Source organism: Schistocerca nitens, chromosome 1, assembly GCF_023898315.1.
Source record: "Schistocerca nitens isolate TAMUIC-IGC-003100 chromosome 1, iqSchNite1.1, whole genome shotgun sequence".
Lineage (NCBI taxonomy): Eukaryota > Metazoa > Arthropoda > Insecta > Orthoptera > Acrididae > Schistocerca > Schistocerca nitens.
Window position 1 is genome coordinate 151,111,432 of NC_064614.1, and position 13,871 is coordinate 151,125,302.

The following is a 13,871-nucleotide window of genomic DNA, read 5'->3' on the forward strand; positions in this document are numbered from 1 at the left end:
AATGCTAAATGAAATTACTGGTTAAATAAATGACTGGCTTAGCTTGATCTTTGTTGTGTAAAATAATAATAATAACTTTCAGTAACCTCAGTGTAACATAATGCAAAATTTTGAAAAAAAATCAAGAAATTTCCTTTTGGTTATTGAAAGATTGAACTGAATTCCCTTTAAGCAAATGACCTACTGATTTTACTTTAAGTATAACAACAATAAAATACATAAGAATCCAGTAGAAGTCACTCGCTAAGCTAAATGCAGAGTAAATGAAATTGTGCACTCTTAATTTGTGCTGTATCTTTAGTTATTAGGTTTGCCAGTGAAATTTTTAGTTGCTTTAAGTGAATGAAGTTAATACTCAAAAATACAAATTAGTTAAGCATCTGTTATGCAATACAAGAATGAACAGTTACTGAGACAGAAAATATAGTCTAAAACTGGTTATTAGCAAACACACCAATCTGTCAATAAATAGTTAGTCAATTTTCATAATTTTACAACAATCTGTGATTGCCTGGAAAGGAAAGAGACCCTGCTTGGTAACTATGTCTGAGGACAGTGACAACACAGGTGCCGTGCAAGTTCCAACTATTGTAGGTTATTATTCAAGTTACCTTGTGAAAGAACTGGGTCTGGGTAATGCATATATAAATTTATAATTTTTCACTTAACAGTCTTACGGTGTTGTAGATCTGGGGATGACAAAGAATGTAACCGACGACAGTGCTGAGCTGCTGCTACTGGTTGAGAACCTCAAGTTGTCTCCAGAGCCATGGATAATTATGGGACAGGCAATAGTTGGAATTGCAGCTTCCTCCGCCTGTCCACTCCTACCACGTTCTCAATACTCGCAGGTTAACAAATCAGGCGCGCCTAAATTGGCTCGAGCACAGAGCACACTGCGTCTGTGGGAGCACTAAACAAACACTTCTGCACTCTTTCATGACTCAAGCTGCTCTGCTTCCCCTCTGCTCGCAACGCGACGGAGACTCTCCATACGCAAAGATAAGCAGCGGCACAGCTACTGCCATTTGATTGTTGCTATTGATACATTTAAATAAAGTTCCCTTGGCTATTATCCAGCAATTTACAGTATTTTCATTATAATTACAATCAAGCAAATAAATGCACTATTACATTCGATTACATATTAAGTATAGGTTCTGTAAGAAAGCTTACAGATTCAGAATCAGAAGTACAGTACAAGTTATCAGTGGATATTAAACGGCAAAAATTTTGGATGGTGCAGAAGGTATTTTAACTGCATTTTCAGTGTTACAAGTTGTAATGAGAAATCAGCATGAGCATTGTCAACTTCAGACAGATCTCTTATGTCTGTCATTTCATTCAAGATACTACGTATTCCACTTTAGGGTAAAATGCATTTACCATTTGACATCAGAAGCAAAAGCAATACTTAAATTAACATTTCTTGGCTCTGAATTAATACCCAAATGAATGTGCAGATGAATGATAAAATCTAAACACAATACTAACCTATATAATAGTGAGAGTTATTATGTGTCCCACAATAGAAAGCATAATTTGAAGAGAATCACAAATAACAGCGTACAGTTGTTGTTATTACATTTCTTTTGATAAGAAAACATTAATACTGTCATTCATTTAAACAATATAATGAAGACTAAGAAAATATCTTACATTGCTGTTGCAACAATAGTTGCTGGCATACTGAATTTTCATTGTAGAGCAGTATGCCATGAACAATTGGAACTAGAAATGCATTTGTAACAACAGGGATAGACCCACAATACTGACTCGAGCCAGTGTGAGCCAGAGAAGTGAAAACAAGCCAAGAAAATAATTATACTGACTTGCATATTCATGCGGGTCACAGCTGAAAGGGATATATTTATTAACTGACAACCAGATGGTTAGTTAACTGAAACTGGTTGTCACTGAAACAATATGGTTGTGCCATGCTGCTTTGCAATGTTGTTTACAGAAATATAATGACATTCCTTCTGGGTACCAGTGCAACTTGCTCACTGTTAAACCTGAATGTCTAAAAATTGCGGATCAACAGAATATTTCAATTCACATTCAGCATTGAAAGCATTCAATGGAGCCCAGAGTTTCCTAAAAGGGAAAGGGATGGTTCCTTTCAAAGGGCACGGCCGACTTCCTTCCCCATCCTTCCCTAATCCGATGAGACCGATGACCTCGCTGTCTGGTCTCCTTCCCCAAACCAACCAACCAACCTAAAAGGGAAAGCAATGACATTTCTTAAATACAATGGAACAACCAAAAAGCTTCAATTGTCAACTCATGAGCAACAAAAATCCCTTTGATATGAACTGGCGCAATGCCTCCAACTTCAGTGTCAGTGAAAATATAGTGTCTAATGTCTACAGTGACATCCTCCAAATAACAAAAGCATAACTCTCAGTGCTGTGGAGTAGTGTTATTAGTAGCATAAAATGACCGTGGTGCCATTAACACAAACATATTGGTACACATCATGAGGTAACAGACTGTAGTTCGGATTAATAGAGGTATAAACCAAGATAGTTTTATCAGTTATCCAGTTGAATTTTTATATTCTTGGACTTATATATCACAATAAATTTTCAAAAGCTTTTACCATATACTTCACTGAAAGTATGAAATCCCAATGAGTTCCTGTATAATCATAATTTTGTACAGCTAGCAGTAATCATCTGTTTTGGGCTATGATTATGAAAATGCAGGACTAATTCTCTAATTTTCAGCTCAATACAATTCCCTCCCTTGTCAGCTGTATGACCAATCTGTTGGTTCATGTTCCTGATGATACTGTATCAAACATTATTTACCAAAATCCTTTTTAATTATGTTCATTATTGTCCAAAATAATTTTGTATGCTTAAATTTAAATAACTACATTTTCCTTTATGGTACTTGTGCAGATGAAGTTGTGGACATTGAAAATAATCTGGCAATTTGGCAAGTTAGTATTGATTGTTGGCTAAGCATAAAAGTTAACTGAATACTGAGCTGTGTCCTACTTACCTGTTGGTGTCACCAAATGCCATTAGGTCAGGTCCTCAAAGTTCACAACAATGTCTTCAGCTATGCATGCTGGTTTCTGCATTATAATTCATAACCTTGTGAGGAAAGCTCCTTTTTAACAATGTGCTGTCTCTTCTTCCTCAGAATGTTCTGTCTACACATACATTCGAAATGAACCATTAAGGCAACAAGTGTGGAATACATTACAAAAGCTGAAAGATCGAGGATGCTTTCGCAAATACAGACGGGCTCAAGACCTGATAGAAGTGGATATCGGAGTTACAGTTGAGAGAGGATTTAAAAAATATATGTTATTAGGTGGAGTGCTAAATAATCTTGAAGTCTCCCACAAACAGTAAGGGGATTATAACCTTAGAGATCCTCATCTGCCTCAGAATTCAGTTTTAAATATTTCATTGAATCCTCAACTAATAGAAAGGTAAATGTGATGGGAGTTGATGGTCCCTGCTTCATTAGAGTTTTCAAAGTTGTGGTGCAAGTGATATATTTTTAGGCACTTCATATCTCCAAAATTGCATTCATATGTCTTTTAGTGGTAGGTGTTCCTAATCACACAGTTGAAGTTCTTAATATCAAATGTGTTGTCTCTTGATATTTCACTGTGTTATATTCATTTGTTATTTGTAAAATAACAGCAAATATTTGTTATATTTGTACCTGATTATAGCTTTTAAAATTGAACTGAGAAAGGTAAATAATTGTACCATACATCTCAGTACAGCTATATTCATAATTTGTACTGTTATTTTTATCTGGAGAGAGAATTGTGAAGGTTTTATATTTTTTATCATCATGACAGTTTTTCTCATTACATTAATATTTTAGCTTCACTTTTCAATCACAGATATTGTACTGATTTGATTTAATGCTTAATGGCAGTACCATTTCGTGTCTTTGTTGCATATCTTGTTCTGCCTAGTAGAAGAAAAACTGTGGAAGCTATTAAGACAGGAAGTTTTAACAGTTGCTCTCCCTTTGTATTTTATGGAAACATTTTTTAAATTCTATTTTTTGTGTAATTTCTGTGAAATAAACAACTTCACATTATGTATAATTGATATGATGTCAGCTACAGCTTCCTAACACAAGTTTATAAGCATTAGTGTTGCTCTTTAGGCACAATTTCTGATTTTATTTGAAATTTTCTTTCTATGCCCATCTTTGCACTTCATCCAGACTTTCTCAAGACATTAAACACTATAAAATTACTTTTATATTATGTGTGAGGGGCGTTCAATAAGTAATGCAATACATTTTTTTTCTGAAAGCAAGTTGGTTTTATTCAGGATTCCAATACACCATATTATTCCCCACTCTTTTGGCTAGAAAGGCCTACTTTTCAACATAATCTCTGTTCAATGAGACGATGTTAAGCCACCTTACTGGGAGGACCTGTATGCCCGAATGGTACGACTCTACTGGTCGACTTCCGAGCCGATGTCTCGCTGCACCCTCCCCATCATTTCTGTACTGCATCCTGTGGAGTGCATCCTTCATATGAAGTCTGTGAAGTTGGGAGATCCAGGCTGTAGAGTGGATGAGGAAGAACAGTCCAATGACGTTTTGTGAACTCCTCTCAGGTATGCAGACTTGTGTGAGGCTTTGCAGTGTCATGGCGGAGGACAAGTTCTTTTGCATTTTTGTGGAGATGGAAACTCTGAAGTCACTTCTTCAATTTCCTGAGGGTAGCACAATACACTTTTAGAGTCGATTGTTGCACCATGAGGAGTGGCATCTAACAGAATAACTTAGAAGACCACTACCTTGACTGTACTGACTGGGTGCGGCTTTGAACTTTTGCTTCGGAGGAGATAGATTGTTATTTCATTGTGTTTCCAGTTCATAATGATGAACCCATGTTTTGTCACCTGTGACAATGTTTGACAAAAGATTGTCACAGTCAACCTCGTAACGGATGGTCCTTCGTTCCTCTTATTGTCCCTCTGTTAGGCAGTGAGGGACCGAGCAGGCACACACCTTTGATTACCCCAACTGGTGGACGAGTCGGTCAGCACTAACAAAAGAGATGTACAGTTCTGTGACGAGGTGTTTGACTGTGATTTGTCGATCACAGTCAGATGAGTGCGTTCACATGGGCCGACACTGCAGGAGGTACAGCTGTGTATGCCTGGCCGTCACCCAGGAGGTCAGACAGGTTTGCATGACCTTGTTCCTATGATGACAGATGCCTCACCCAACAACTCACAATGCCTTTGTTCACTGAAACTAAATGACAGCTTTCTGCTTGGAACGCACCTTCATTACAGATGCCATTTTGAAGGCTATGTACAGCACTGCCACCTATCAGAACTTCATGAAACTATAGGTGCTGAAGCAGGAATATTCCGTGATTTCCCACAACAAAGTTTGCTCATTTTAAACGAAAATTGGCTTTGAAAATAAATGTGTTGCGTTACTTATTGAGTGCCTCTCACATGTAATCTGGAATAGGCATCATGCCTAATCCCTGAAAGTGAAGATGATGATGGTGTATGTAATCTGTAATTTCTGTTTAAAATTTGTATTTTCACTTTTAGGTAGACAATTTGAATTGCTCATTAAGTGCCTTGTAAAACCAAACTTGTTTCTTGGTATTTCAGACAAGTAGTAGCACTGAAGTTGTAAGTTTATTGAACTGATAATTGTGTCCCTCTGTATCTTCCTTATTAAAATTCATTTGTCAGCTGGAGAGACCTTTAAGTGATCCTTAAAATAATTTTACACCACATCACTGGAATATTTTTAAGTTTGTATACATTTACTAGCATTGTCAATCACGATCATGATCAAGAGATCACTAAACCAACATACAAGTGGCACTAATATTTTCGCTCCACACAATGACTGTTCCGTACAGAGGACTGTATCTACATAATTCAGTGATAGAGTGCTGACAGAGAACTTTACATGATGATTGTTCACATACTACAGCTCGCAACATTCTGACATTAAACAGTTGATACTGCTGACCGACACAGAACATCACACAGTGAATACCGAGTACCGACTGACTGTGACTTTGTGCCTACTGCCAATTTAAACACATGTGTAAAACAGTTAAGACAAAATGTTAAAATACATAGTTATTACTTTTTAGATAACAACCAATAAACCCTTGATTCTTTAAGGAATTGTACTCCCATGAATAAAACATCTACAAACGGCTGATTATAAACGAGTTAATGTGTCATATATATGATGTTAAGCATGTTAGTGAGAAAAGGTCTGAAATTATGTTTACAGTTTGTTGGAAGTTGCTAAGTGCGCTCACTCTCAAATACTGGACAAACCAAATCCGGGTATTTGCGTGCCATCAGTTAGGCTGCCTCAAGACATGTACACAGTTTCTAACTGTAGCACTTGTCTTGTGTTAAACGGATAATATAACATTGTACCTCTTATTGAGTATGTTTGACAGCATATTAAATTTTTTAATTCAGTAATAATCACACAGAATATTGGAAATCAAATTTTTGTTGCGCCTTCAAGCTATTAGGTAGGCAACTGGCAACACGGCTGGGGATAGTTGCTTAGTAACACACCTGTAGGTATAAGTTACAGGAGAAATAAAATATAGAATACAGACACATGTTAAACAAAAGTGCTGTTATATTGATCAACTGACCTTTTAGTGCATATTCCTTAAATTCGTTCCCTCTTAATTTCCTTTTCTTTTTTTTTCTTTTCTTAGCTCCATTTGCTTAATTTTTTCTGTCTTTCATCCTTTCTGTTTTCCTTTGTGCGTGCCCTCCTCATCTGCCCTCCTCCTCTGCCTGTAGTGCCTTTACTCCTCACCCCTGATGAAAAAAAGCTCTCTCTGATGTTGGTGGAGGGGGACGAGGGGGATGTAACATCCATTGTCTGTAGCTGGACTGAGCATATACGGTGTATCACTTCCACAAATTATCTGTCACCCTGGCGATACTATGATAGTATTAACCTTAATTATAATCATATTGTCACCTTTCTTGAAGTTTCCTGATATAGTGAACCTGCTATGCAGTGCCATCGATCTGTGACATTTGACTTTTTCACTGTCTGCAGAGGGTTGAGGGGTTTAAGAGAGCTCCAATCTGTGCAAGCTGTGAAATGACATAACCACTTTTTAAATAACTCTTGTGCATTTTGTTGCTCATATGTAACAATTACAAATTGTGTGAACAGATCTCTTATTAATAGATCAGACGAACATCTCAGAACAGAATCTTAGAATCTTGCCCTTGGGGCAAGTGTGATACAACACAGACCATAGCTGAATGGGTGAATGACAGATGTGGAGATATGTGTGAGTGAATAGACATGCGACTTTGGTGCAGATAACTGCCCATATGACCTGAGAGGCTACTAACAGTGCCCCCTCAATGCAATTCAGCGAATGTTGCTTGCTTCATTGGACCTCCTCAACAGGACCTGGTTCATACACGCAAGCTGACTGCTGTTCATTGGCAGCAAAGGCTGGAATTTGAATGCCAATACTGTAGCTGGATATCCATTAAGTGGTGACATGTGGCCATTCACATTTTATGCTCTATCAAACATGTGCCATTGGCATGTATGGCATGAAACATGTGAAAGCAAACACCCAGCAGCGATCATCAGAAGCATCCAGGCTGGAGGAGGGAATGTTATGGTCTGAGAAATGTTTTGTGGCATTTCCTACCTCATCATTCTGGAAGGCACACTGGAGGAACACGACTATGCATTAATAGTGGAAAGGACAAGAGACTCTATCCTCAGAAGGGTTTGGAAGGACAAGAGACTCTATCCTCAGAAGGGTTTGGAAGAATTTGTACGCTAAAAGAATTGGACAATGGTCTAACCTCACTTAAAGTACATTGTAATCGGCCTACTTGATTGCGATATAATTGACCGTGATCGTGTATGCCTAATGAATTTTTACAGTATGGCTATCATTACCGAAGGAAAATAATACCTGTTAGCAGGGGGAAAGTGTACAACAGACCCGTCTGAAGAAAGAATCTATTCTTAACCTACTGTAAATACTGCCAATAATTTTGAAATGGGTGGAATATAGTGCAATCACTCACTAAACACACAGGCTAATAACAATAATAATAACTAGATAATACAAAAAATACTGATTAAGCAAAAAAGGGATAATTAAAAGGTCACCAACCCATCAGGGCAGCGAATATCCAGACTCATAAGAAAGGTAATGGCAAAGAAAATCAAGCAAATAATCACTGGTGTGGCAACAGAAGGTGGTCACGCTTTTACACAACACAACAGTTTACAAGAAAATAAGTGAATCAGAAACCACTGAGTTTACAGTTATTTATTCTGAATTCTAAATTTTGAAAGCAAAGTTAAATGAAGTTTCTGGTTAAATACGTGATTAACTGTAACTGAAACTTTGTTACGCAAAAAATTGACTTTCAGTAACCTAAGTGCAACATAATGCAAAATTTGGAAAAGGCAAGCAATTTTCTTTTAACATGATAACAACGAGACACGCACCAAGCCAGCAGAAGCCACTCACTAAGCTGAATACGCAATAAATGAAATTTTGCACTTTTAATTTGTGCTGTATCTTCACTTATTAGTTTTGTCACTGAACTTTTACATTATTTTAAGTGAGTGAAGTTAATATTCAAAATTGCAAATTAGTTAAGTCTCTGTTATGAAATACAATAATGAACAGTTACTGAGGCAGTGAAACTGATCATTAGCAAACAAACAAAACTCGCAGTAAATAGTTAATCAATTTTCTTATTCTTATGATAGTGTGTGATTGCTTGGAAAGGAAAGGGATCATGCTTGATAATAATGTCTTGAGGAGAATGACAACACAGGCACCCCACAAGTTATAACTATTGCAGTTTATTATTCAAGAAAGTTAATCTTTGTGAAAGAAATGCCACTGGGTAAAGTCTGTACAACACTGGTTAACAGTGTGATGATCTTGTAGCTATGTGGAGCTGAGCTACCGCTGTTGCTGCTGGTGGTGATTGAGAACCACGAGTTGTCTCCAGAGCCCCGGATAATTATGGGACAGGCAATAGTTAGAACTGCAGCTTCCTCTGCCTGTCCACTCCTACTGTGCTCTTAATTCTCACCATTGACCATTGCTGCACACCGCATCTGCAGGAGTGCCCAACAAACACTTCCATCCTCTTTATGACTCAAGCTGCTCTGTTCTCTCCCTGCTCGCACCACAACAGAGACTTCCCATACACAAAGATAAACAGTGGTACAGCTACTGCCATTTCATCATTGCTATCAATATATTAAAATAAAGTTCCCTTGGCTAGTACCAAGCAATTTACAGTATTTACATTATAATTACAATCAATTATATACATTCACAAATAAATACACTAACACATCCATCATGTATTGAGTATAGTTTGTGTAACAAAGCCTACAGATTCAGAATTAGAAGCACAGTACAAGTTATCAACAGATATCAAACGGCGAAAAATTTTGAATTGTGTGAAAGGTATTTTATGTGCATTTTTGGTGTTACAACATTAACAATACAAACACGAGGCAGCATGTCTTCAGCTGCCAGAGACTGTGTGTGTGTGTGTGTGTGTGTGTGTGTGTGTGTGTGTGTGTGTGTGTGTGTGTGTGGTGTCTACTTTCAGCAAAGACCTCATTGGCCGAAAGCTCACTTTCTGTACCTTTCTCTGACTCAATATTTCTGCTATGTGGTGAGTAGCAACTATCCTTTTCATAATATTGGTACATGAACAAATGAAATATTTCTATGTAATATGTATATAAGAATTGTTCACTTAGTTTTAAGAGAAAATTTTCATTTTATTTGCCTATATGTTTATAAATGGAAGCAATGTAATTTATAGTAATTTAAGATTATGTTTCATGTCAGAAAGCTTTATGAAGCCTGAAAGTCAAATACAATTGCAGTGGTGCCGATTTGTCCTGCAATACGTACATTTCCCAAATACATTGTGGCAATGCACTTGAGATGTGAACATGTGAAGTAACATTACAAGAGGGAGAGGATGCACAGAGATTTTAGGAGCTAACGCACAGGTCAGCAACCTCAGTGCATGAACACACATAGTTCAGCTCATCATGCCGCTTTGCACGCATGCAACGCAAACTTGGCATCTAGCTGCCAAATAAGCTATATTTTGGAAGTTGTAATATAAGTCAATTACTACTAAAATGAAGGAGTCTACAGTATAAGGATTAAACTAATATCATAAGGAGGTTTAAAATAAAAGAAAATAGAATAATGAACTACATAAACATATCTACACACTAGGCTTCTATTTACAGTATATACAAATTTATTTGGTAGTTATATACACTGTAAGGAAAGTTTCTATATACAACGAGACAAAGAATAATTGTAGGAGTATCGTCACATTTGGAACAAACTACAAAAGACCTCAAAATATTAACTGCCCCCTCTTTACACATTAAGAAGTGATTCTTTTCCTACACAGCAGAGCTGATATATTAAAGAAAAACCGAAAAACATTTTGAACACTCATACAATGGAAGACATAAAGAAAACTTTATGCTCATCTCACATCACTTAAAATTGTATGCTCAGACTCTTCAGTACATAACCATGAAAAGTCACAACAGAATAAAAGGATGTGGCATATGAATATGAAGCTAAATATTTTAAAAAGCAAGTTCCATGATTTTCTAATTGAAATATGCCACTACTCAGTGGAAGATTTCAGGAAGGATGAAGTGGTACTCTGAGCTGGATCCCTATAATGGAATAAAAATGTATGCTAGTTTCAATGGATGTAAATTATGAAACAACATTAGAAAGAACCTTATATAAATTTCTCATTAAGTAATATTGTAAGTTTGACAAATTTTAAGTAAGTAAATACTTCACCAAGTAATATTGTAAGTGTGACTAAATTTCAAATTAGAGAATTGTAACCTTGACTTGTCTCCTGTACATGAGACTTTTCTTCTGAAATTCTGTATGTTATGAGAGGAATAAAACACATTTCACATTGCAAAGTGATGAAATTGTGCCCATGTACACCACCACTTATTAATTGCAGGTATAATCGCAGCATGAATGTGGAAGGACTGAAGAAGGTAAGTCGAAAAACGGACATGTTCTGTACGAAATGTGAAAAATCGGCCAACCAGTTGTAAATAAAGGTTTATTAGCCCTTGACTGTGGTCTTGATGTTTGTAAAAATATCGAAACCATGGTCAAGGGCTAATAAATCTTTATTTGGAGCTCTTCAGATTTATGCAGCTTATGTTTCACAGCAATGTTTAAGATTTTGAAACATTATATTTGCGCTCTTATAAAAGAAGCATTGGTTTTGAGAATTAAAAAGGAGTTGATGAATGTACACATCCACATACATAAAATAAAAAATCAAATCTCCGACATTGCTGTGGTTGCAAAAAGAGCCTGCAAGTACGGTACTAACGACAACTGAAGAGAATTGTTCAACGTAATAGAAGTGCAACCCTTTCGCAGATTGCTGCAGATTTCAATGCTGGGCCAACAACAACTGCCAGCGTGTGAACCATTCAACAAAATGTCATTGATATAGGCTTTTGGAGCTAAAGGCACACTTGTATACCCTTGATGAATGCACTACACAAAGCTTTACGCCTTGCCTGGGCCCGTCAACACCGACATTGGACTGTTGATGACTGGAAACATGTTGTCTGGTCAGATGAGTCTCGTTTCAAATTGTATTGAGCAGATGGACGTGTACGGGTATGGAGACAACCTCATGAATCCATGGATCCTGCAAGTCAGCAGGGAAATGTTCAAGCTGGTGGAGGCTCTGTAATGGTGTGGAGAGTGTGCAGTTAGTGATATAGTACCCCTGATATGTCTCCGACAGGTGACACATACGTAAGCATCCTATCTGATCACCTGCATCCATTCATGTCCATCGTGCATTCCAACAATTCTAGCAGGACAGTGTGACACCCGACACATCCAGAATTGCTACAGAGTGGCTCCGAGAACACTTGTCGGAGTTTAAACACTTCTGCTGGCCACCAAACTTCCCAGACATGAACATTATTGAGCATATCTGTGATGCTTTGCGACATACTGTTGAGAAGAGATCTCCACCCCCCTCGTGCTCTTATGGATTTATGGACAGCCCTGTGGGATTCGTGATGTCAGCAGTTCCCGCCAGCACTACATCCATGCTGTGTCATGTTGCAGCACTCCTGCATGGTCATGGTGGCCGTACATGGTATTAGGCAGGTTTACCAGTTTCCTTGGCTCTTACGTGTATGAAGTAGTGCATTGATAATCACTAAACACCAGCTGAAATCTAGGTTTGCTTAATAAAACCTGAAAGAAAAGGATGACTGATTGCTGTGCTCTATGATTTTGAAAGTCATATCACAGTCATTATCCAAAAGTGTGAAAACAAACTGTACCCTCTAGTTGTGTTGCACCAATGGACTTAACAATGTGCGCACTCAACAAACATTACTTAATGTGTGTGTGAGCGTAGCCCTGCAAGAGGCATGTAGCAGTTACTCCACAATAATGGAGCCGTGGACTTTAAGCATGCCCTTTGTGATGGCATGGACTTGGAAAACTAAACTTCCAGAAAATGTAAATAAAACCATAAAATGAGAGAGAGGTGGCATGTCTAGGGTATACATTAAAATAAGTTTGGGCATCAATAAAGGTATTTTTAAAACCCGGTCAGGCCAAATGCACACTATAAGTTATGACTGAAAATAAATTTTAATATATTATGATTGCATGTAGAAAGGACCCCAGTAATCATGGACCACACCCGTATACAATGGGAGGGGGGGGGGGGCAGTTGTTTGGGACTTATCCTGTTTTACCTGTATGGGTATATGTTTTATTTTCCTGTGTTTATTTTTATCCATTTATTCGCCTAAGTTGTTTGTGGGAAATATTAAAATGTGGTATGCCCACAGCAATCAAGCCTGTGGAGATAGCGAAAAAAATGCAGAACATTAATTTTCTTGTGTTTTGTAAAAACTCCTGCTGAATGTTTCATCAATCTTGTACTGTCTGTGTTTTCCCATCCATGATAGAGAGAGGACATGAAATTTCTCATTAGTTCTCTAATAATGTGAAATACATTAATTCTTATAGTAGTAAGTCAATGTCACGTATTACTTCTTTACTTCGCCTGATGCCTGTATTTATCTGTAATACTTCAGAGAAGCAAGAAATTTAAGCAGAGCAAGCTGAATGCCATAACATTGTCTTCAAAGAAGAAGAGGGGGTAAATAACTTCATGGATAGAAGAAATATCATCTAATAATCCAACATTATATGTTACAGATTTTTTATATGCATGAAAAATCATAAGCCTGAGTGTCTGGAGTGTGTGTTCCTGTGCGTAAATTAGCTGAGGCACACGCTCCCGAGCGAATTCACTATTGTTGTGCCTCTTGTGTGGCGCCAGCAAATTTCCATCATAATTATCATTCTTAAAATTATTAATTAATCAGTAGATTTCCAAAAGTGTAATTAACTCATTACTGATCATTGTCCCTTTTTTGGGACGCGTATATTTTACTTATTTCTACGTAAGCAATGGAACTTTTAGCCTTTATTGTTGCAGCTGTAGGTTCAACTAACTGCTATAATGCCTCTAAATGTAAAATAAATAACTTTTTTCTAAGTACTTCACGTCAGGAAAATTATAAACTTCCCAATTTTTTGATCTCGCACTTGGCAGCACTGTATGTCTGCTGGTAGTTCCTGGATGACAATGAGCTGTGATTTAGTTGTCTGGGCATGTTTGTTATGAACATATGGATGTCCATGTAAGATTAAGTATACTTCAGATTTTTTTCAAGTAAGTGCAATATCGATATATTTTATGCGTCTCAATAATGGG

At 37.2% G+C, this 13,871-nt stretch overlaps 1 protein-coding gene across 4 annotated transcripts in view; it reads left to right on the forward strand.

Annotated features, from left to right (window-relative positions):
- Nucleotides 1-13,871, forward strand: part of LOC126243676 (uncharacterized) — a 226,470-nt gene that overhangs the window by 212,104 nt on the left and 495 nt on the right. For 3 of the 4 annotated variants that reach the window (XM_049948180.1, XM_049948178.1, XM_049948182.1), the window contains one exon: nucleotides 3,154-5,711. The exons of the other annotated variant lie outside the window; for it this stretch is intronic. In XM_049948180.1, the coding sequence (XP_049804137.1) occupies nucleotides 3,154-3,368 (215 nt within the window). In that variant the 3' untranslated portion in view covers nucleotides 3,369-5,711. Of the gene's footprint in view, nucleotides 1-3,153; nucleotides 5,712-13,871 lie in introns of those variants that run through there. 4 annotated transcript variants of the gene reach the window in all.